This window comes from Colias philodice, chromosome 1 (genome assembly GCF_061535455.1).
Source record: "Colias philodice isolate Cphi_HAF_F1 chromosome 1, ilColPhil1 Martin Lab GWU primary, whole genome shotgun sequence".
Classification (NCBI taxonomy): Eukaryota; Metazoa; Arthropoda; class Insecta; order Lepidoptera; family Pieridae; genus Colias; species Colias philodice.
In genome coordinates this window covers 2,672,923-2,692,041 of record NC_143086.1, presented here as the reverse complement: position 1 = coordinate 2,692,041, position 19,119 = coordinate 2,672,923, and the positions used below count along the sequence as shown (strand labels likewise).

The 19,119-nt window shown below is 33.0% G+C and overlaps 1 protein-coding gene across 2 annotated transcripts; it reads right to left on the bottom strand.

Moving 5' to 3' along the window:
* Positions 1 to 4,072: 4,072 nt before the first annotated feature.
* On the bottom strand, positions 4,073 to 15,028 carry LOC149491037 (m7GpppN-mRNA hydrolase-like). Of its 2 annotated transcripts, XM_089698156.1 has the most exons (6): positions 14,945 to 15,028; positions 13,725 to 13,776; positions 13,178 to 13,278; positions 11,961 to 12,123; positions 6,821 to 7,039; positions 4,073 to 5,072 (listed from the first exon to the last, which is right to left on the bottom strand). In XM_089698156.1, exons 3-6 carry the CDS (start codon positions 13,246 to 13,248, stop codon positions 4,710 to 4,712), a joined length of 816 nt encoding a protein of 271 aa, XP_089554282.1. In that variant the 5' UTR covers positions 13,249 to 13,278; positions 13,725 to 13,776; positions 14,945 to 15,028; the 3' UTR covers positions 4,073 to 4,709. The 2 variants fall into 2 exon arrangements, with proteins under 2 accessions (XP_089554282.1, XP_089554361.1); XM_089698235.1 differs by lacking the exons at positions 13,725 to 13,776; positions 14,945 to 15,028 and having other exon boundaries at positions 13,178 to 13,331.
* Between the last annotated feature and the right edge of the window lie 4,091 nt (positions 15,029 to 19,119).

Genomic DNA, 19,119 nt, shown 5'->3' with positions numbered 1-19,119 from the left:
ATTAATCCCTTTCACACCAACTTGCCAAGTTAGGTGTGAAAGGGATAAAAAAACATACAGGCGTCATTCAACGTCATATTTTCTTGTTACAAGTTAATGGTCATAGTGCAATCTCCAGTGGATTAGATATAAGCTTCTTGATTACTCTATTATCCAAGAAGCTTATATCTACACACTGGAGATATCGTCTAGGATTGACGACTGACGAGAAGTTCATTGACCCTAACTTATGTTTTTTATCCCTTTGACACTTAACCCTTATTAAAACGTTGGGAGCTATACTTCCCACGTCTCAGATTGAAGTAAATCGTGTTTTATTTTTATATGCTTAAACCTAATGCAGTGTAATATTTATCTAAGCAATCTTAACATTTTAGAGAACTTTTTTTCATGGAAACACTTTTCAGAGAATTATTACATGTCATGGTAAACACACGTTAAAGTCAGGTGACGTGATTTTGCAGCCGAAAACGACCGTTATTTTTTAGTTTTTGGTGTAGTGCTCAAAAAAAAATTAGATAAGTAGATTTGAGTTCCAGCTATGTAAACTAGACTATATTACGGTTGCGTGAAACGTAAAAATATGCCCAGAATCTTTCGTTTATACCTTGGTAGAGTCGATTGAAATTAAGTCTTTAAGTGGGAAGATATCATCCCAGTGTTCGTCACTGCACACGACATTCGGAAATTCTATATATAAAATCTGTGTGTCTAAAAATCTTTTTTAGTTGGTATAAGCAACTTATTTATTGTTATTCGTTATTTCCTGATCAGATAATTAGAAATCTTAACTCAATACATTAGTATTTACCTATTGTTTTTATTTTGTTTTAGAAAAATGCCATTTTTATGTTGAAGTCATTTATTTTTCAATTCCCGAATTCTTCCCTCAGTAAAAGAAACTTGCATTGATGAGTACTTTCACCTCCTTTATTAAAAAACTTGAACTTTATAATTTTTTACGATAACATTAAATTCACAAGTGGAGTAAGGGCAACTAACTAGTGTTTTAAAATATTGATGTCTGGAGTGGACACTGGGAGCTATAGTTCCCACCTTTCCAAACTTTTTACAAGAGAGAACAGATGACGGGATATATACTTCCCACCGAAAAAAGGGTACTTCCCCCCCCACTAACCCCTTTTTTGTGTGTATTTTTGAAATCTACGACCCAAAATTACCCAGGAACGGATCTTACTTTTTTGTTAGCTCCTCCACAGGCTCGCGTTTGAATAAGGGTTAACTTGGTATTGCCACTATTAAATACGAATTTTCCCAAGGCTACTATGTATTCTGATTTCTGTAATATTCTGTGCAAGAGGTTAGATTTTGTTAAGGCTCCGAATAAACCTATATTATATTATTTTTTTCTTTATGTGTGCTATAAGACATTACTTTTTACCAAATTTCAAGACTGTATCAACGGGAAGTACAATGCAGGTTTTGATTCCCATGCGAATGGCGAAAATTTGCGATAATTTACAGCATAAACGGCTGTATCTTTTGATTGCGTTGGCTTATAAGTTTTTATTTTTTCACAGCTTGAAGAGACCGTAGATTTAAGTATTCGATATAAATTTCAGCGCGATAATTGACATTGATAATCCACGCGTTCCTGAGAAAGGGTTTTGACCTGTGGTTTTGACCTATGTTTTGACAGACAACAGTTTAAAATTGTTGAATTTGATAGTTTTGGTTTAATGGCATTCAAATGCTTTATAAATATAAATTTATGAAGAATAGAAAAAATATTTATAAAACATTTGAATAAAAAAGGTCGTGTTCCATCGCGTCGTTACAATATTGTATTCTAAGATTGTATTCACTGAAAAGTGTTTCCTTAGAGTGTTTCATAATTCATATTGGTTGAGATGGTTGTTAATCATCTCAATAGATGGCGCGCGGTATGTCCCTTAGACATTCGGCATAGACAAATAAAAACTGAAAGAATAGAATAAATTCGTAAGTAAAAAGGAAAAATTGCTAAAACATGTATTTTAGATTTTAGAGATACAACATAATAAGAAGTAGGTTTTTGTAAAATATAATAAATATATAAAATATTGAATTAAATAAAATAATAAAATGCATAGAAATTTTCTCAAAATTTTGCTTATAACTTTCATTGAATATGATTTTTGACGAGTACGATAGGGGGGGAGGGGGGTCGCATACCTTTCCAACCGCGTGACCCTCCCCAAAATGTCAGGCTGGGACCGCGCCTGTATTTAAGATTATTATAATATGTAGATTATTGAGTAATTACTTATTATTGATATTTTTATAGTACCTTTAATTAATATTCGGTCACCAAAATGTTTCCTAGTACCTAGAAAGCGTTCTAATCTATCTCATAATAAACTACATATGTACATGCATACACCGTGTTGTGCTGTGTGCAGTTAGATTGTAAATTCGTAGTTCGGATATAGTAGGTAATTTATTGTTTAGGAACATTACACATTGTAAATAGACATTGTGTTATAAGTGATTTGTTTTGGTGTGTAGGTGATAAGTCATAATATTTTATATCCCAAAGCACATAATATATAATAGTACTACTATTATAAATAGTACTACCCTAAAGGTTTATTTTACCGCCCCTGTTGATAATAACGAGCAAATAAACACTTCGTTATTTTGGCCTATCTCTATATTATAAAAAAACCGGCCAAGTGCGAGTCGGACTCGCGCACGAAGAGTTTCGTACCATGGGTTAATATATACATATATATATATTTATGTGTATTTGTTATTATAGTGGCAACGGAAATACACCATTTGTGAAAATTTCAGCTTTCTAGCTATCACGGTTTATAAGAAACAGCCTAGAGACAAACAAAACAGTATTTTTTAATAATTATAAAAGTATTCTTCACAAGATACCCGAAACAATTTTAATGAAGAGTTTAGCGCAAGTTTATTTAGGTACGTGATTGATTTGAAGTTTATAGGTCCAAGACTAGAAACTATACTACGGCGGGCTACAGACTAACTCGTTACAGCGGGCTACAGACTAACAAAAATAATGTTGTATGAATACTCTTACCTATTTAAAAAAAATTCGCCCCCATTTTGCATGTATTTGTACGTGTCGTGGCCACGAGGGGTAATGTTTATTATTTAAATTGAGATTTGATATCTATATCCAAAGTATCCTTAAACCAAGATACATGCAAAACGGTTCACAAACGTAGAAGATATTGTGCTGTGACAGACTGGGACAGACGGATGGACGGACGGACTGAACGATCTTATATTATATAAGCCATAAGGGTTCCTTGTCGGACTACGGAACCCTAAATATGAATTGCAAAATGTGTTGTTAAGCGCATAACTCAAGAAAGGCTGAACCGATTTGGTTATTTTTTTTATAATATTCCTTGAAGTATGAGGATGGTTCTTATGGAGAGTAAACGTAAGCATGTACCACGGGCGAAGCCGGGGGGAATGTTATTTTCATAATAAAAAGTGCTGCATTGGAGTCAAAGTATTGTTTCATTCAAGTTCAAGTCAGGGGCGTAGCTACCGCCGTATCTGCCGTATCAATTATACGGGGCCCCCGCGCCAACGTGCGTAAGCAAAAATTATTAAAAACTTCCCATTTTTTTTTCAGAAATGACAAAAGTAAAAAAAGCAATTTTCTGGCCTCCTGTGTGTATATTTAATTTGAATTGTTTGAAAAAGTTTTGAATAAGTGACAGATAGATAATTAAGTATGATGAATAAATATTTCTTTTAATTTTATGCAAACATTTTTTTTTTCTTTTGTGAAAATCTTTTTTTATACGGGGCCCCGCCAAGGTACGCTACGCTTCTGGTTCAAATATTGTTATTTTCGAAATAACAATATAAAGTAGGTATCAATCAATGTCTTAAGTTTAGCACATAAACATTGATTTGAAATGCAATATAAAATAAATGGTTTGCCTTTTGTTATGCATGAAAATTTAAAAATAGAACTAATGTGACTTTTAAATGTAGCTAAGATCAGGATTCAAAACAAAAAAATATATATTTAATCAGTCGTATCTTTATTATTAACGATAAAAGTTGAAGGAACAATGTCCAACATAGCTTAAGGTTTAAATAATTTAACTTATAATACTTATTCTCTAGATATTAAAATTAAATAGAAATGCACATTGTACATATTTACAACTAGATTTAATTTAACAAACGTTAATTTCATGCGTGATACAAAAGCGATATAAGAAGAAGTTTTCTAAATATACATTTATAAAGAATAGAAAAAATTCGATCACGAGGCGGGACTCGAACCCCCATCCTTTCTCGCCAAATCGGGGCGGATGCCTAACCAACTCAGCCACTCGTGACTCGGGTTCGAGTTCCACCTTGTGATCGAATTTTTTCTATTTTTTATAAATTTATATTTATAAAGCATTTGAATGCCGTAAAACCTAAAATAACAAATTCAAGAAGTTTTCTACTTTTGAAAACCACTATCATTTTGTGGTGTATACAGTTGACATTTTGACTAGGCCGTTTTTCGCTTTAAGGGGACTAGTAGAGCTAAAAGCTATTTTACTCTATAGTAAAAAATCACGAAGGTACCTCTAAAAAATTAATTAAAAACATTAAGTATGGAAATATTTTTCCAAACAAAATCCGTCAAGAGGACTAAAATCTGGCGCGAGTTACTCATGTTTAGCTCTTGTAGTCTCTGATGGTACTTTTGAATATATCCTTTAAAACCTTGGAAAGTTAAAGTATGTGTATATTGGTTGATTTACCATTTGATAATGTAATTTTCCACGATTCGCTTGAACCCAAGCCCTGATCTGTTTAATAAACGGTTGTACCGAATAGAAATACTTATAGCAGAATCCCATTTTTACTTTCTCCTTCATGTCATCTCTGTCTATTGGAAAATAATCTATTGGGAACCATTCAATGGCTTTTATTTCGTGTCGAGTTTGTGGTACAAACTGTGTGTTACGAGGTATATTTGCTACTACATATAGACGAACGCGGTGGGTCTGAATAGTTGCTTCGATGTAGTCTGCCTTATTGATAAGTGTGCTTATGTCCAGACCTGTTTCTTCAAATACCTGAAAAATTGTTACAAGTTAATTAGAACACACTATACTTTTGTACAATATAATATATTGTTGGTAACATAGACATTAATTAAGGGGATAATATTATTTGATCCTCTAAAAACAATCTATTTATACATAAGATCTATTAAGAATAATTGATGTATTTTTTTTACATTTAATCTACGGGTAGATTATCATCAATACACAGAATAAAATTGTAGAAAAGTGATGTCTGTAATTGTACAGACGGAAAATATGTAAAAAAATAACAGGTTTTATTATTAAATCGTTCCCGAACCCAAAACTTTAGTAAAAAAAAAATTGTCTGTTTGTCTGTATGTTTGTGCAAGCTAATCTCGCTATGTTTGTCTATGTGTGTGTGTGTCTGTCTATGACACCATAGATCGCTAAACGGGTAAGCCGAATCAGATGCGGTTTTTTTGTTAGGCAGCATTTTTCCGACGCTGGTTTTTAGATATTGTGTATCAAAATCGGTTCATCTATTTATTTATTATTACATATATACTAGCTGTGCCGCGCGGTTTCACCCGCGTGGCTCCGCTCCTGTTGATCTTAGCGTGATGATATATATAGCCTATAGCCTTCTTCGATAAATGGGCTATCTATCACCGAAAGAATTTTTCCTGAGATTAGCGCGTTCAAACAAACAAACTCTTCAGCTTTATATTATAATAAAGTAAAGTATAGATTGGCGGAACACAGTAAATAGTTTAAACTCAAACTCAAACTCAAACATTTATTTATTCAATTAGACTTCTTCCAGAAGCACTTTTGAATCGTTCTTTAAATTTACCACCGATTCGGAAAGCAGTATCTATGGAGAAGAACCGGCAAGAAACTCCATAGTTGCTCTTTTAAAGTCATGTCCATATACAATATAATTTTACATTACATATTACTTACATCTAACTACATAATATTATATATTATCATAATATGCCAAAGAACTGTCCTGTTATTCTTACGCGACAACCCTCCATGGATTTTCATCTTCCATATATTCCTTAATGCTGTAGTAGGCTCTCTGAACTAATACATTTTTTAAATAAGTTTTAAATTTAACACTACTAAACTCTTTAATACTATGAGGAATTCTATTGTAAAAACGTATACCTTGGCCCATAAATGAATTTTTAACTTTAGCTAACCTATAAAATGGCATTTCAATTTTATTTCTATTCCTTGTGCCTTTACGTGTAACAAGCGCCTTAGTGAACAAACCTTTTTGTGCAGCATTTTGCTGAGGCTGTATCCGTTTGCTAATCTTAAGACAAATTTTGTAATGTTATTGGCTGTGTTTTTTGCAATAAATTTATTATTTCTTTCTTTCTTTTCTTTCTTCCAAACGTGCAGAAGTTTGCATGAAGTTAATGTTCATATTACAAGATCGCTACGTGTGCAAGCATTGCGACGTGGCAACGCGGTCGGCGGCTTTATGAGCACGACTTTAGACTTTAGCGAATTTAGCATGGAGTAGTGCAGTTGATATCTATGCCGCTGTTTACTAATGATACCAGTTGAATTTTCATCCAGATTCAGAATATGAGTTTGGAAAAATCCAGGGATAGTTAGTCGTCTACACTCTACAGCGTCCTAATATCAACGCGGGTTAATGATAAAAAAACAACACCAAAATACGTTGCGTAGTTTTAAATATGGACGGACATATAGCAACAGTGACTTTTTGTTTTGTTTTATGTAGTGATTGTGAATTTCTAATAAGAAAATGAACTTACTTCTCGACTTGCACATGTCCAAGGCATTTCACCTTCATAAATTTTCCCCTTAGGGAAGCTCCAAGTTGTTCTGGAAAAAAATGATTGCACCAGCGCTATATGTGTGAGATCTGAATCCAACAATATAGCCCCAAACCGCGGTATTATCTTCTTAAAATTTCGCCAGTTATCTATAACTTCATGTACTCGGTTCAGGTTTTTACGGAGGTATGGCACATACTGAAAATGGAAATAAATATAATATTAAAAAATATCATTAAAAAATCTTAATTTCTATGAAGCAACCAAGGCATACATTGTGTTATTAAACATAGCTAAATTATCTGAAATTATCCTTTATAAGCGAAAGGATAATATATACAAACATTTTATATAGGTAATATATGTATCATCATCAGCCCATATATTATGTATGTTCCCACTGCTGGGACACGGTGGCCAAGTGCGGGTAGACTGATGTTACATGTCGGCGATATATCATGATAATAAGATAAACTCAAGAAATTACGGGTCAATATACCATTTATAACTCTTTTATTAAATCCCACTTAGATTATCTTGTACCTATATGAGGGAACACTCACTAAAACAAACATCAACAAAGTACACATATAGACCAAAATAAATAGCTAAAATACTAATCTAATTTACTTCTACAATACTACAATATGATACGAAAAATGCTAAATAAGAAAATTCGTACAGACTTCACTTTCGCTTTCTAGAACATGTAAGACTTAAACTAAAAGGAAGCAAAATTCTGATCTTTAAGTACTAACTAACGACAAAATATATGTTCTGAAGCCTGAAGCGTCAATATTCATCGAGCCCGTACTACTTATTAAGAAATAAATTAAAAAATATTATTACTTCCGAAAAAATGATGCCTTAAAAAGAACTATAATATATAAATAACTGTTATTTCCCTAGGTATATACAGTATTATTATTGTGTATACAACTTTAAAGATAAAATATATAAAAATCTCGCATAGTTTAAAACATTATATTAAAAACTAACTTTCCTCCCGCAGCTTCGTTCGCATTGTCTTATTGTTAACAAATTATATAACCTTCCTCAATAACTACTCTATAAATATAAAAAACCATTGCATAGTTTAAAAGATTTGAGCATGCATAGGAGTAGACAGACGGCCGAGATTTTGTTTTATCAAAAAAACAAACAAACTCAAACATTTATTTATTGAATTAGACTTCTTCTAGAAGCACTTTTGAATCGTCAATCGTCATTACATTGCTCTTTTAAAATATCCAAGTTTCATCACCGGCCGCGAAATGTCATCACGACGCGACGCCACTAGCCCATACAACGAAAAACCCCTTTAGAACTACTTAACTTATAATATTATGAGGAATTCTGTTGTAAAAGCGTATACCTTGACCCATAAGTGAATTTTTAACTTTAGCTAGCCGGAAAAACGGCATTTCAATTTTATTTCTGTTCCTTGTGTCATAACAGTGTCTATCTCCTACTCTTGTGTGTAAGTAAGCGTTATTGTGTAAATGTCGTGGCCATATCTTAGATTTGCTCATTTCATGAAAAAACCGCGTGTTTAGTTGCCCATTTCGAGAAACGATATCTTATCATTGATCTGCTCAAATCACGTCACGATGTGGCCAATAGACATTCCACCATTTCATGAAATGCGACCATTTCATGAAATGAGCAAATCTACGATATGGCTACGACATATACATAAAATGTCTAAATATATACTGCGACGGTACAGCAAGGATACCAGTGATAGTGAGTCTCGAGCACGCAAATTATAGTATGTAATATGTATAGAGCGTATGGCTCTTTTCTGTAATATAAATATAGTTTCTATATCTGCAGCCCTGCCCTGTATCGTCACATCATAGCATAAGGTAGTGATAATTTAAAGTAAAATAACTACTACAAAAAATAAATTAATAATATTCATTATAAAACTATATAAATAATTAAATAGTTAATATACTATTTTAAAATAATTATTTTTCAACAAAAACTAAAAGCATCAAATTGTCACAACTAAATCAAATTTAAATCAGACCGAAGGGAAGCACCGGCTTTCAAATAAAAAAAAATATCAAAATCGGTTCACCTAGTTGAAAAATTCCAAGGCAACAAACCAAAAAATTAGTTGAAAATATAATTGAATTGAGAATCTCCTCGTTTTTAAAGTCAGATGAAAATATCGTAATATAATTTAAAAAAGAGTTAACGAACTACTTTAACCAGCGGCGGCCTTACCCATTGCGAGGCTCCGGGCGGCAGACCCTTTGCGAGGCCCTTTGCTCTTCGTGAAATGTATGTGATGCGAAAGTAGGTCTGGTTATTTGGTTTAGGTATTTGTCATATTTGAGGAGAAATGATAAAGTTATACAAATTAATAAAATTTGAGTTTTAAAATAGATATTTATATATTTATACATAGAAAGATTTACCAAATTAACAAATACAGAGATGATAAATTTTAAAATTGATGTTTGCGGCTTTTCCTAAGGCTAAAATCTTTAATTAAAGCACTATAATCCAACGAATGAGCTACGTCATTTTCGATTAAAAGTATAGCAAGGGCTGAAAGCCGATCTTGTCTCATCGAATTCCTCAAGTATGTTTTAATAATTTTAAGCCTCGAAAAACTCCCTTCAGCAGACGCAACTGTCACAGGTGTGGTGGCAATAATTCTCAGGACTATTTCGATATTGGGGTAAACTTCAGTTAATTTGTTTTCTATTATGTATTTCAGCACCGAGATAATATCGTCGTTTCTTTCATACACACGCATGAACATACTCAGTTCTTCGTACAATTCATGTCCATCAATATCACATGATTCTCCTAACTGTCATAGATATTTGCAAGTCGCTGCATTGCTTCAAAAGTTCACTATCACTAATTTCCTTTAATCTTTTTATATTATACATGAAACCAAATATGCTCTCATGATGTTTAAGTGCCTTAAACCTAGGGTGGCAGCTTGCGCGCACATTGTCGACAATGACATAAAAATAGTTTATTTTGAAAATCTTTTCCGCATTCAATTCATGACCTTCATCTTCTCCTTCATAATCAAAATGCCTTTTTTTACGTCGTCTTCTGACTTCTTTGAACTGCCTGTTCATGTCATTTTCCTCGGCTATTTCTCTCGCTGTTATAAGGGATGCCTGAAACCATTTTCTCGATAATTATCGAGCCAATTTGTGAATGCGTCTAGGTGCTGTATAGCCACATCTAAGTGCATGTTTTCACCTTGCCACATATTGCTTATAACATTTATCTTTGTAAGAATGTCATATCATATGACAAGTGAAACTACAAATTCGTAGGTAGTTATTTACTTTTCTATGGAATGGCATTCACTGACCAATTGACAATCTGTTGTATTTTCTGCTAAATCCTTTAAAGCATCATATATATCGCTTAGTTGGTATTTAACGGCCTTCACCGATGCTACCCTGCACTCCCATCTAGTTTCAGAAAGTGGTTTCAGCGATAACGATTTGACATGAGCATTTAAAATAGCCCACCTCTGACTTGAGCCGGCAAACAGATTGTACAACCTTTGTAGCAAACCAAAAAAAGATTTTGCTTGGACACAAGACGATGCTGCATCTCCTAGGATGAGATTCCAGCTATGACTCCCACATGGTAAAAAATAAGCAAGTGGATTAATTTCAAGAATACGTTTTTGAACACCACTTTTTTCACCACGCATATTCGCACCATTATCATATCCTTGGCCTCTGCAGTTTTGCAATGATATACATACCTAACTGTTCTAATTCTGTGATTATATAATTAGTCAAACTCTCAGCTGTGGTTTTTTCAGCGGCTAAGAAACCAATAAAATGTTCTTCAATTTCAGCTGTATTTATATTAAAAAATCTTATAATAATTGAAAGTTGCTCAACACGAGAAACGTCGCGAGTACAATCAAGAATAATCGAGTAATATTTATTTTTTATTATTTTTTCAACAATTTGAGTCTTTACGTGACTATTGCCATTAATTGTATGAGCTCATTTTGAATATTTTTTCCGATGTAGTGGTCATTAATCGTCTTATCCTTAGTTAGACTAACATATTTCTGTAATATTGTATATAGTAAATTATTTTTTGAAAAATAAGGTCATAAAGAAGTTTCACTTCTTACGTGTGTACTCTAGTACACGCACATTTTCATTTTTTTAAATTTGCTTGGGTGGGTTGTTGCGCGAGGCCCCTGCAAGAGCGAGGCCCCGGACGATTGCCCTGTTCGCCACCCCCTAAGGCCGCCGCTGACTTTAACTATTGAATAGTTAGCTAATAAACTAAGTAAACATTTCCAATCATAAATTATACTAAATTTAAAAAACTGACTATGAATATTTGTATTAGTTCATATAATCCATGTCATATTTAAATTCAAACTCAAACATTCATTTAACTAGGCTTCCTATATAAGCATTTTTAAATTGTGAAATAAATAATATAGTGTAAGAAATAACACGCGAGGCCGGGTTAAATATTAGTTTGGATGTAATAAGAATGTACTGCAATTCTACCATACTCACGTATACTTACATATTCTACCTAATTGATGCAGGTAGTTGATAACAAATCGCAGCGAGTTAACGACTATTAGTAAAGTGAGGGTAGTTGGGTCAAACGTCGTATAAACAACGTCCGAGCCCCTAGACACGATTCGTACGAATGCGCCACGAGACAAAGGAAACAGCTAAGCATGTTCAGACATGAAATAAATATTAAATCAAAAGTTACGTCTAACAACAGTATTTACCACCGGTTGAGAAAGCAGTTCCTACAGAGAAGAAAGATTAGAATAAGTGCATTGTAAATTCTTTGGTATAACTTACTCTAAACCTAAATTAGTGTATTTGTACCCAATCCTTGATTAGTGTACATTGAAAAGCGCTTTATTTATCCAGTCAACAGTCCATACAAACATGCAAACAGACACATACAATCATACAGGTAAAGCAAATAAAAGTGTGTTAAAATAATGATCCCAAATTGTTCCAAAAAAAAAAAAGATTGCAGACTATAACTACACATTATTTGATTATTTGCCTTTAAGTTACTCTTGACATCAAGTTACATTAACCAAAACTGCCTTAGAAAAGAGATTTACCTGAAAAACGTGTGCAGCAAATATCCTGATGCCACACGGACGCAGAGGAGTATTTTCCATGGCGCAGTAATAATCTAAATAGAACCAGTGAGCCAATTCCACTTGGGAGCATATCCTCATCATATTGTTCTTATACAGTTGTGGCAAGTCGATTATGAAACGACTGAAACATAAACAATTCAAAAATGTTATCTAAATAATAACTACTAAAACATCAATATTTTTCTATAAATGGAACTAAAATGTTAAGTTTTGATTTCTAGTTTTGCGGGTTGCTCGATTGATTGCTTGTTCTATTCAAATTTCTATGTAACAGTATTGAAGATGCACTCTGAGAGTAAACAAACAGGCTCTCTTAATTTATTACAAGAGTACATATAACATACAATGTTAACAATTGGAATCCATATCCTCAAATTTCCAATCTGGCTATTCTCCGGTTATTGTCAATATTGATTTTTGATGTTAAAATAAAAGTTCAAAGTACACAATAAGTCTGAAATCAGAATCAAGCTTATCCCCAGTAAACAGTGGAAAAGAACTATGACTTTACTTCAAATGTGGCCTATTTCATGTCATTAAGCGCAAGGTCCATTTGATCGATATCAATGTATCTGCAAACAATTATTTTCAGTGTTTCACACTATAACATGTTATTTAAGTCAATACCATTGCTTTTATATGTAATAAACGTTAAATAAGATGCAGCTGCAATGTAAAATCAAATTCAGTATTTCTACCGAGACATAATTATCATAGGTGGCCAAAACCTTAATACACAAATCAGACAGGGCCATATCCAAATATTTCTTTCATTATTCAACTAGTTTATAACTGTCCACATAAATATATTATTAATTTACAATATTGTATGGCAAAGCAAAACACACATTGTATAATTACCTATAGATCTTTGTTTAATACAATTAATCTTACTCTACACTATTGAAATTTAGCAACCCATAAAAACACTGTCTAGGTATTCAAGTTTCAAATTCAAGAATCGTCTATTGTACACCCCAGAAACAAGTACAAATATAAACAAGCAATCTGTCAACAAAAGAGCACAACAGGTGGTCTATATTGATTCATACTTATTTAACAAATGTTTCAATGTCCTTATGTTTGTGAGTTTTATAATATGACACAGGCCACTGATGGTATTCTTAAATATTTATTGGGTGATAATTGCAAATTAAAGCCAAAATATGGTTTACCTGCATACATCATGCAGAAGTATCATGGGCATGTAATGCTCATGCTGGTTCATTGCTACCACTGAAACCATTGCTAGAATTGTAATTTTAACTCTGCTGTTCTGAAAATGTAACAGATTTTACTATCAAGGTAAATTTAAAAAAAATACAAGTGATGATGTGGTTATTGTGAATTTCTTCAGAATAGTTTGCCAACGTACTTAATTGAAGCATAGATATAAAGACTACCCTCATTTTTTGGATTCTTAGGAGCAAGTTTATTATAAAAATATACCTATAATAATTAAAAATTGGGACTCTTTTAACGAGCTCTGGTAAAATACATAGGAAATAAGATAGGATGCACACATTTGTACATTCCATGCACATTTAATGTGTTACTTTAGTAATTTGTAGCCAAATAAATTTATTTCACTTCATTTTATTATCACTCATGAAATATGTATTCATATGTCGGTATTTTACTTAAATGCTGCGTCATTGAGTTAATATGTAAATATAAATATTTATATGTAATAATTAGGTATTATACATATTATGTACTTACCAGAAACTTAGAAAAATCTCGCACGCACAAGTTACCGCTAGTTAGCTTATACCTTAGATTACAAAATAAAAGACAGATGGAGCGTTGCCGAACTAAACCGAATTATTTATCGTCATTTCCATAAAGCTATGTGTGCTGTCATTTCGCCGTTGCACTGTACGAACACGGTGCTTCTGTGTGCGTGTTATGTTACCAGATATTGAAAAATTTCCCAAATTTTTGCCCGACTACGGAAGAAAGAGGGTTATGTTTTTCGAATGTATGTATGTATAATATTTCTTTGACACGCCCTGCAGTATAAACTGTTGGATCGATTTTGAGTTGTGAGGTGTCATTGCAATCATCTGAATTATGAAGGTAGTGGTGGTAGTGACGTCGTAGGCTACATAAATTAGCAGTCATGTTTTAATTTTTATTTTAATATAAATTCGGGTTTATGATATTATTTTATAATATTGTAAAAATTATTTTGTTACATAAAGCACCTATCTACTAAAGTTAAATATGGACAAAATAATTTTATTCAATTTTTAATTAAATAAATTATATTAAAAAAGTTTTTATTTTTCAAAACATATGAAATATGAATGCGAATAGCGGTAGTTTTTAGTCGAGAATGCGGGACATTTTATTTTCATCATACATATTATCCATCACGGAGTTCACATGAATAAATCGCGAGCGAAAACGACTATGACGCTTTTTATAAAAGTAACAAAAAAATGTATAATGCTTATTCAAATAATCTAATAATGATCATGAACCTTTATTGCACTATAGAAATAATCACATTCACGATAGAAAAATCCAACAGCACTACCCCGAAGATCTTTTAAACATTTTACCGTTTTACCCCTAAAATTGGCAAATTCATTTTCAAAATACTGGCAGCATACGTTGAAGTTTTGAATTCCTTCGTATATGTAAAATTATTATTTGTATATAAAATTAAATAAGCCAAATAATCTACAGAAAACCTGTAAAACGATGTTTTATCTTTTTGTTTGTTTTCGGGAACAAATTTTACAGCGTTTTAATATCACAAGACAGCATTTTTTTACTAAAATATCAAACCCATTTTGACGTATTGCATGACACTAGAATCGCTATAGCAATGGCGGAGTTTCGTATTCGTTTTTGATTTCGTATTTTCTTTGACAAGGGCGACGGACGATTGACATGCTCCATCTGCCTTTTATTTTGTAATCTAAGGCTTATACGTACACACAGTAACAATGAAAAGCAAATAATAAAATTAATCAATATAGACGGTAGAAAAAAAAACTTACTTTTTTACAGAGTTTACCGCCAAATGAATTGTCATTGGTTGACGTCATAACTTTTTTTTGTCCTTTTTGGCAACAAGACTGACCTTTTTGCCATTGTTAAGTTTTAATAAAAATGACTTCTTAAAATATTCCTAATCTTTGAAAATTATAAAAATATAAAAAAAAAACTGCTTTTTGGTACATTTATATTTGGTAATTGGTTTCTCTATTAATTATATTCGTGCTCCATTAATCTGGCGTATAGCTCTGTGTGGCTCTGTATGAGTGTTATTTAATGTTGTATGTGCATATTATGTTTTATTATGAATTTTAAGCTGCTTCTCTGACACAGAGCAAGTAATATAGTACTTCTCTGATTACAGATACTTGTTGAAATTTTAAAATTATTCCAGACTTTAATCACTACTCACTAGTAGGTATCGATGCATTTTGCGAGCGCATGCGCGTATGATAAATCATTTAACATTTTTAAGTGTTAATTATAAAAAAATAAACAATTTATAATATGTATAAAATCAAAACGCAAAGAATGCAAAAATATAAATTTAATTATTTTGATTAAATTTAGTAAAAAACAACTTTTTTATTCACAACGCTGCGTTGACCACCTTTTCGCCTGATAATTATTAAGCGGGTAAGCTCAAATTTGACCTGCATTGGTAGACGCTACATTTTAGGACCTAAATTGTCTTAGGTCTGACGTTATAGTAAAAAACAACTTTTTTAGTCACAACGCTGCGTATGCGCTTAACCACCGTTTCGCCTGATAACTGATATAGTCCATTGAATAAAAAGTTCTAGAGTGCGTGAGTTATAGTAACGTAAGATGTTTTTTCGGAAACATGTCAAGAGTCCCTAGGTAATAAACATACTAAAACCCCGGGACACTAGGAGGAGCCCCGGCGTTTACGGGGAATTGAATTTTATTAGTGTAGTTAGTTAAAAAGTTCAAGTATCGTTACTACCCTAATAAAATTCAATACCTCCTAAACGCCTCCATGGTGGAATCTGTTTTTTTTATCAATGATAGACCTAATTATGAGCAATCTATCGGTGTTGGTCACAAGTTGCACTTTTGAGATTTTTCGAAGAAAAAAAATAAAAAGTTCAAGTATCGTAACTACCCTAATAAAATTCAATTCCCCGTAAACGCCTCCGTGGTGGAATCTAGTATTTTTATCAATGATAGACCTAATTATGAGCAATTTATCTGTACCGGTCACAAGTTGCACTTTTGAGTTTTTTGGAAGAAAAAAATAAAAAGATCAAGTTCAGTAACTCAAACTACCCTAATATAATATTTTGACAATCGATTCCTCCTAAAGGCTTCCATGGAGGAATGTGTTTATTTTACCAATTATAGACCTGATTATGAGCAATCTATCAGTACCGGTCACAAGTTGCATATTTGAGTTTTTTGGAAGAAAGAAATATTTTTTGATCGATTGATGTGTAGTATGGGGAAATTGTTTGAGCCAAAATCATTTTTTACTGCGTATAACTCAGAAACGGTAGGATATAGGAAAAAATGATTCAGGTACAACTTGTAGATAATTTAATGGCCTTTCAACTCTTCCTTGAAAGTTTTTTCCTAACATGTACCGTTTTTGAGATTTAAGCGAAAAATGAAAAAATGGACCCATTTCCCCCCTCCCCCCACTCCGGGGCTCCTCCTAGTGTCCCGGGGTTTTAGTATGTTTATTACCTAGGGACTCTTGACATATTTCCGAAGAAACATCTTACGTTACTAACTCACGCACTCTAGACCCCCCTTGGAGGGACTCATTCAATGGACTAATAAGTAAGCGGTAAGCTCAAATTTGACCTGCATTGTACACGCTACATTTTAGGACCTAAACTGTCTTGTGTATTGTGTTGTCAGGTCTGACGTTATAGACCGGGAGATACTGACACAAAATTTCGAGTCATTTGTAACAGGATAGCGGTTCTACAGGGTTCTTAGTACGCAATGACAAAAAGAAAAATGATGGTGTGAACGCTGGTACCGGCGGCTTAGTCGCGTGGGCGTTAGTCGAACTCGTCGGAAAATAGCGAAAGTCAAACGATTTGTAACAGTATGGCACTTATTTTTCCTGGAAGTTTGAGGATCAAAGAATATAAATACAAAATTTCAAAGATCTAGGTGTTGGAAATCTTCACTTATATAAATTAATACTAAATTAATTTTTCAAGTATGACAGCACTTTTTCCCCCTACTAGAAGTATGGCAAATATAATAATGGTCACATTTTATCAAATACTCTCCAAAAATCCAAATGCAATACTGGTACAAAAAGTTTGGCGAAATAAATTTTTTTTGCAGATTTTCGGCGGTATGGCGACCATTTGGAATCGTCCGAAAAGTATGGCATGGCGATTTTCGTAAATGGCTGCACGACGATGGTTACCTGTGAAAAAGTTAGCCTGGTACAAATGGTTGAATAATTGTTTTATTTAAATCAACATATTCGCGTCGGTATGGCGGCCTGTAAGTCACACCGGAAAAGTATGGCATGACACTACCGCCTTCTTCTTTTTTATGGGCTATCGGTAAATACTAAAATTTTTGTGTTACAAATCGTTTGACTTTCGCTATTTTTCCGACGAGTTCGGCTAACGCCCACGCGACTAAACCACCGATACCAGCGATCACACCATCATTTTTCTTTTTATCATTGCGTACTAAGACCCCTGTAGAACCGCCATCCTGTTACAAATGACTCGAAATTTTGTGTCAGTATCTCCCGGTCTATTATAGACTCATTTTTATCTTAAAACTCCTCCTAGGGGGAAAAAAAATAAATTTAAACAGCTCGAAAGACCTTACCCAAAAAGATACACGTAGGCATGTTTATGAAAAAATCCCGTTTATGTTTAACTAGCGGTCCGCCCCGGCTTCGCCCGTGGTACATGTTTACGTTTTCTCTACATAAGAACCATCCTCGTACTTCAAGGAATATAATAAAAAAAGAATTATCGAAATCGGTTCAGCCGTTCTCGAGTTATGCGCTTACCAACACATTTTGCGATTCATTTTTATATATAAGAAGATATACGTCATGGAAACTATAAAAATTATTTTAAAAGATTGAACATTTTATAAAAACTAGCGACATCTTTAATAAATAATGTGTACGGTTTACTTTACTGTTTACGGTTTTTTTCCTAGATGTCACTAAAATCAAATATGTTGCCATAAAATTAACTAAAGATGTCGCTACTGATATTATTCCTAGTTAGTTTTCAAAAAGGTTTTTATTATCTAGTAGCTTTTCTCCCCGGAGTGTAGCAGTAGACATTTTTTTAACCGACTTCAAAAAAAAAGGAGTTGGTTATCAATTCGGCCGGTATATTTTTTTATGTATGTACACCGATTACTCCGAGGTTTCTGAACCGATTTACGAGGGATTTACGTGATTCTTTTTTTGTTCGATGCGGGATGGTGTCGAATTGGTCCCATAAAAATTTTAACTGGATAGGCCCAGTAGTTTTTTGAGCATTTTTGTCTGTACTCGATGACTTAATTGAAATCTAGCAAGTAACTTTGATTCACTTCCCGGTAACCGATTGAGCTGAAATTTTGTATACGTATGTAAATTGGATAGCGATGAAACATTAGTGACATCATAGTGACATTATCATGACATAGAGCTGATTTGATGATGGAATCGGAAGGTGGCCATAGGAACTCAGTTATATAATATTGACTCAACTTTATCGAGTTTGGGCTCGTTTGATTCGTGTAGAAATATACACTATAAGGTATTAAATAAAAATAACTGCGTTAAAACCAACCGACTTCAAAAACAGAAAAGTAAAAAAATAAAAAAGATTTGATATTATTAATTTCGACATATTATTTAGATGTGCTATTTACTAAAAAGGTTTGATGTCGGTGCACGGGCTTAATACTAAGTGCTTAGTGTTTGGCACCGACTTCAAACCTATTTAATAAATAGCACATCTAAATAATATATATTAAATTTTTTTTGTTATGTACTTAATTATTAAAAAACGCAATAGCAACCAAATTCCTTCCAAGTTACATACCACGAAACTTGTATACGTAGTACCTATATTATTATTAGTCTGTGACGAAACAAACT

Bases quoted from the DNA above. Each gene is read 5' to 3' on its own strand.
- LOC149491037 (XM_089698156.1), bottom strand. From the start codon at position 13,248: ATGGTTTCAGTGGTAGCAATGAACCAGCATGAGCATTACATGCCCATG. The intron at 12,124-13,177 runs GTAAACCATATT...TTTATGTTTCAG, and splicing joins CTTCTGCATGATGTATGCAG to TCGTTTCATAATCGACTTGC. The intron at 5,073-6,820 runs GTAAGTTCATTT...ACAATTTTTCAG, and splicing joins GGACATGTGCAAGTCGAGAA to GTATTTGAAGAAACAGGTCT.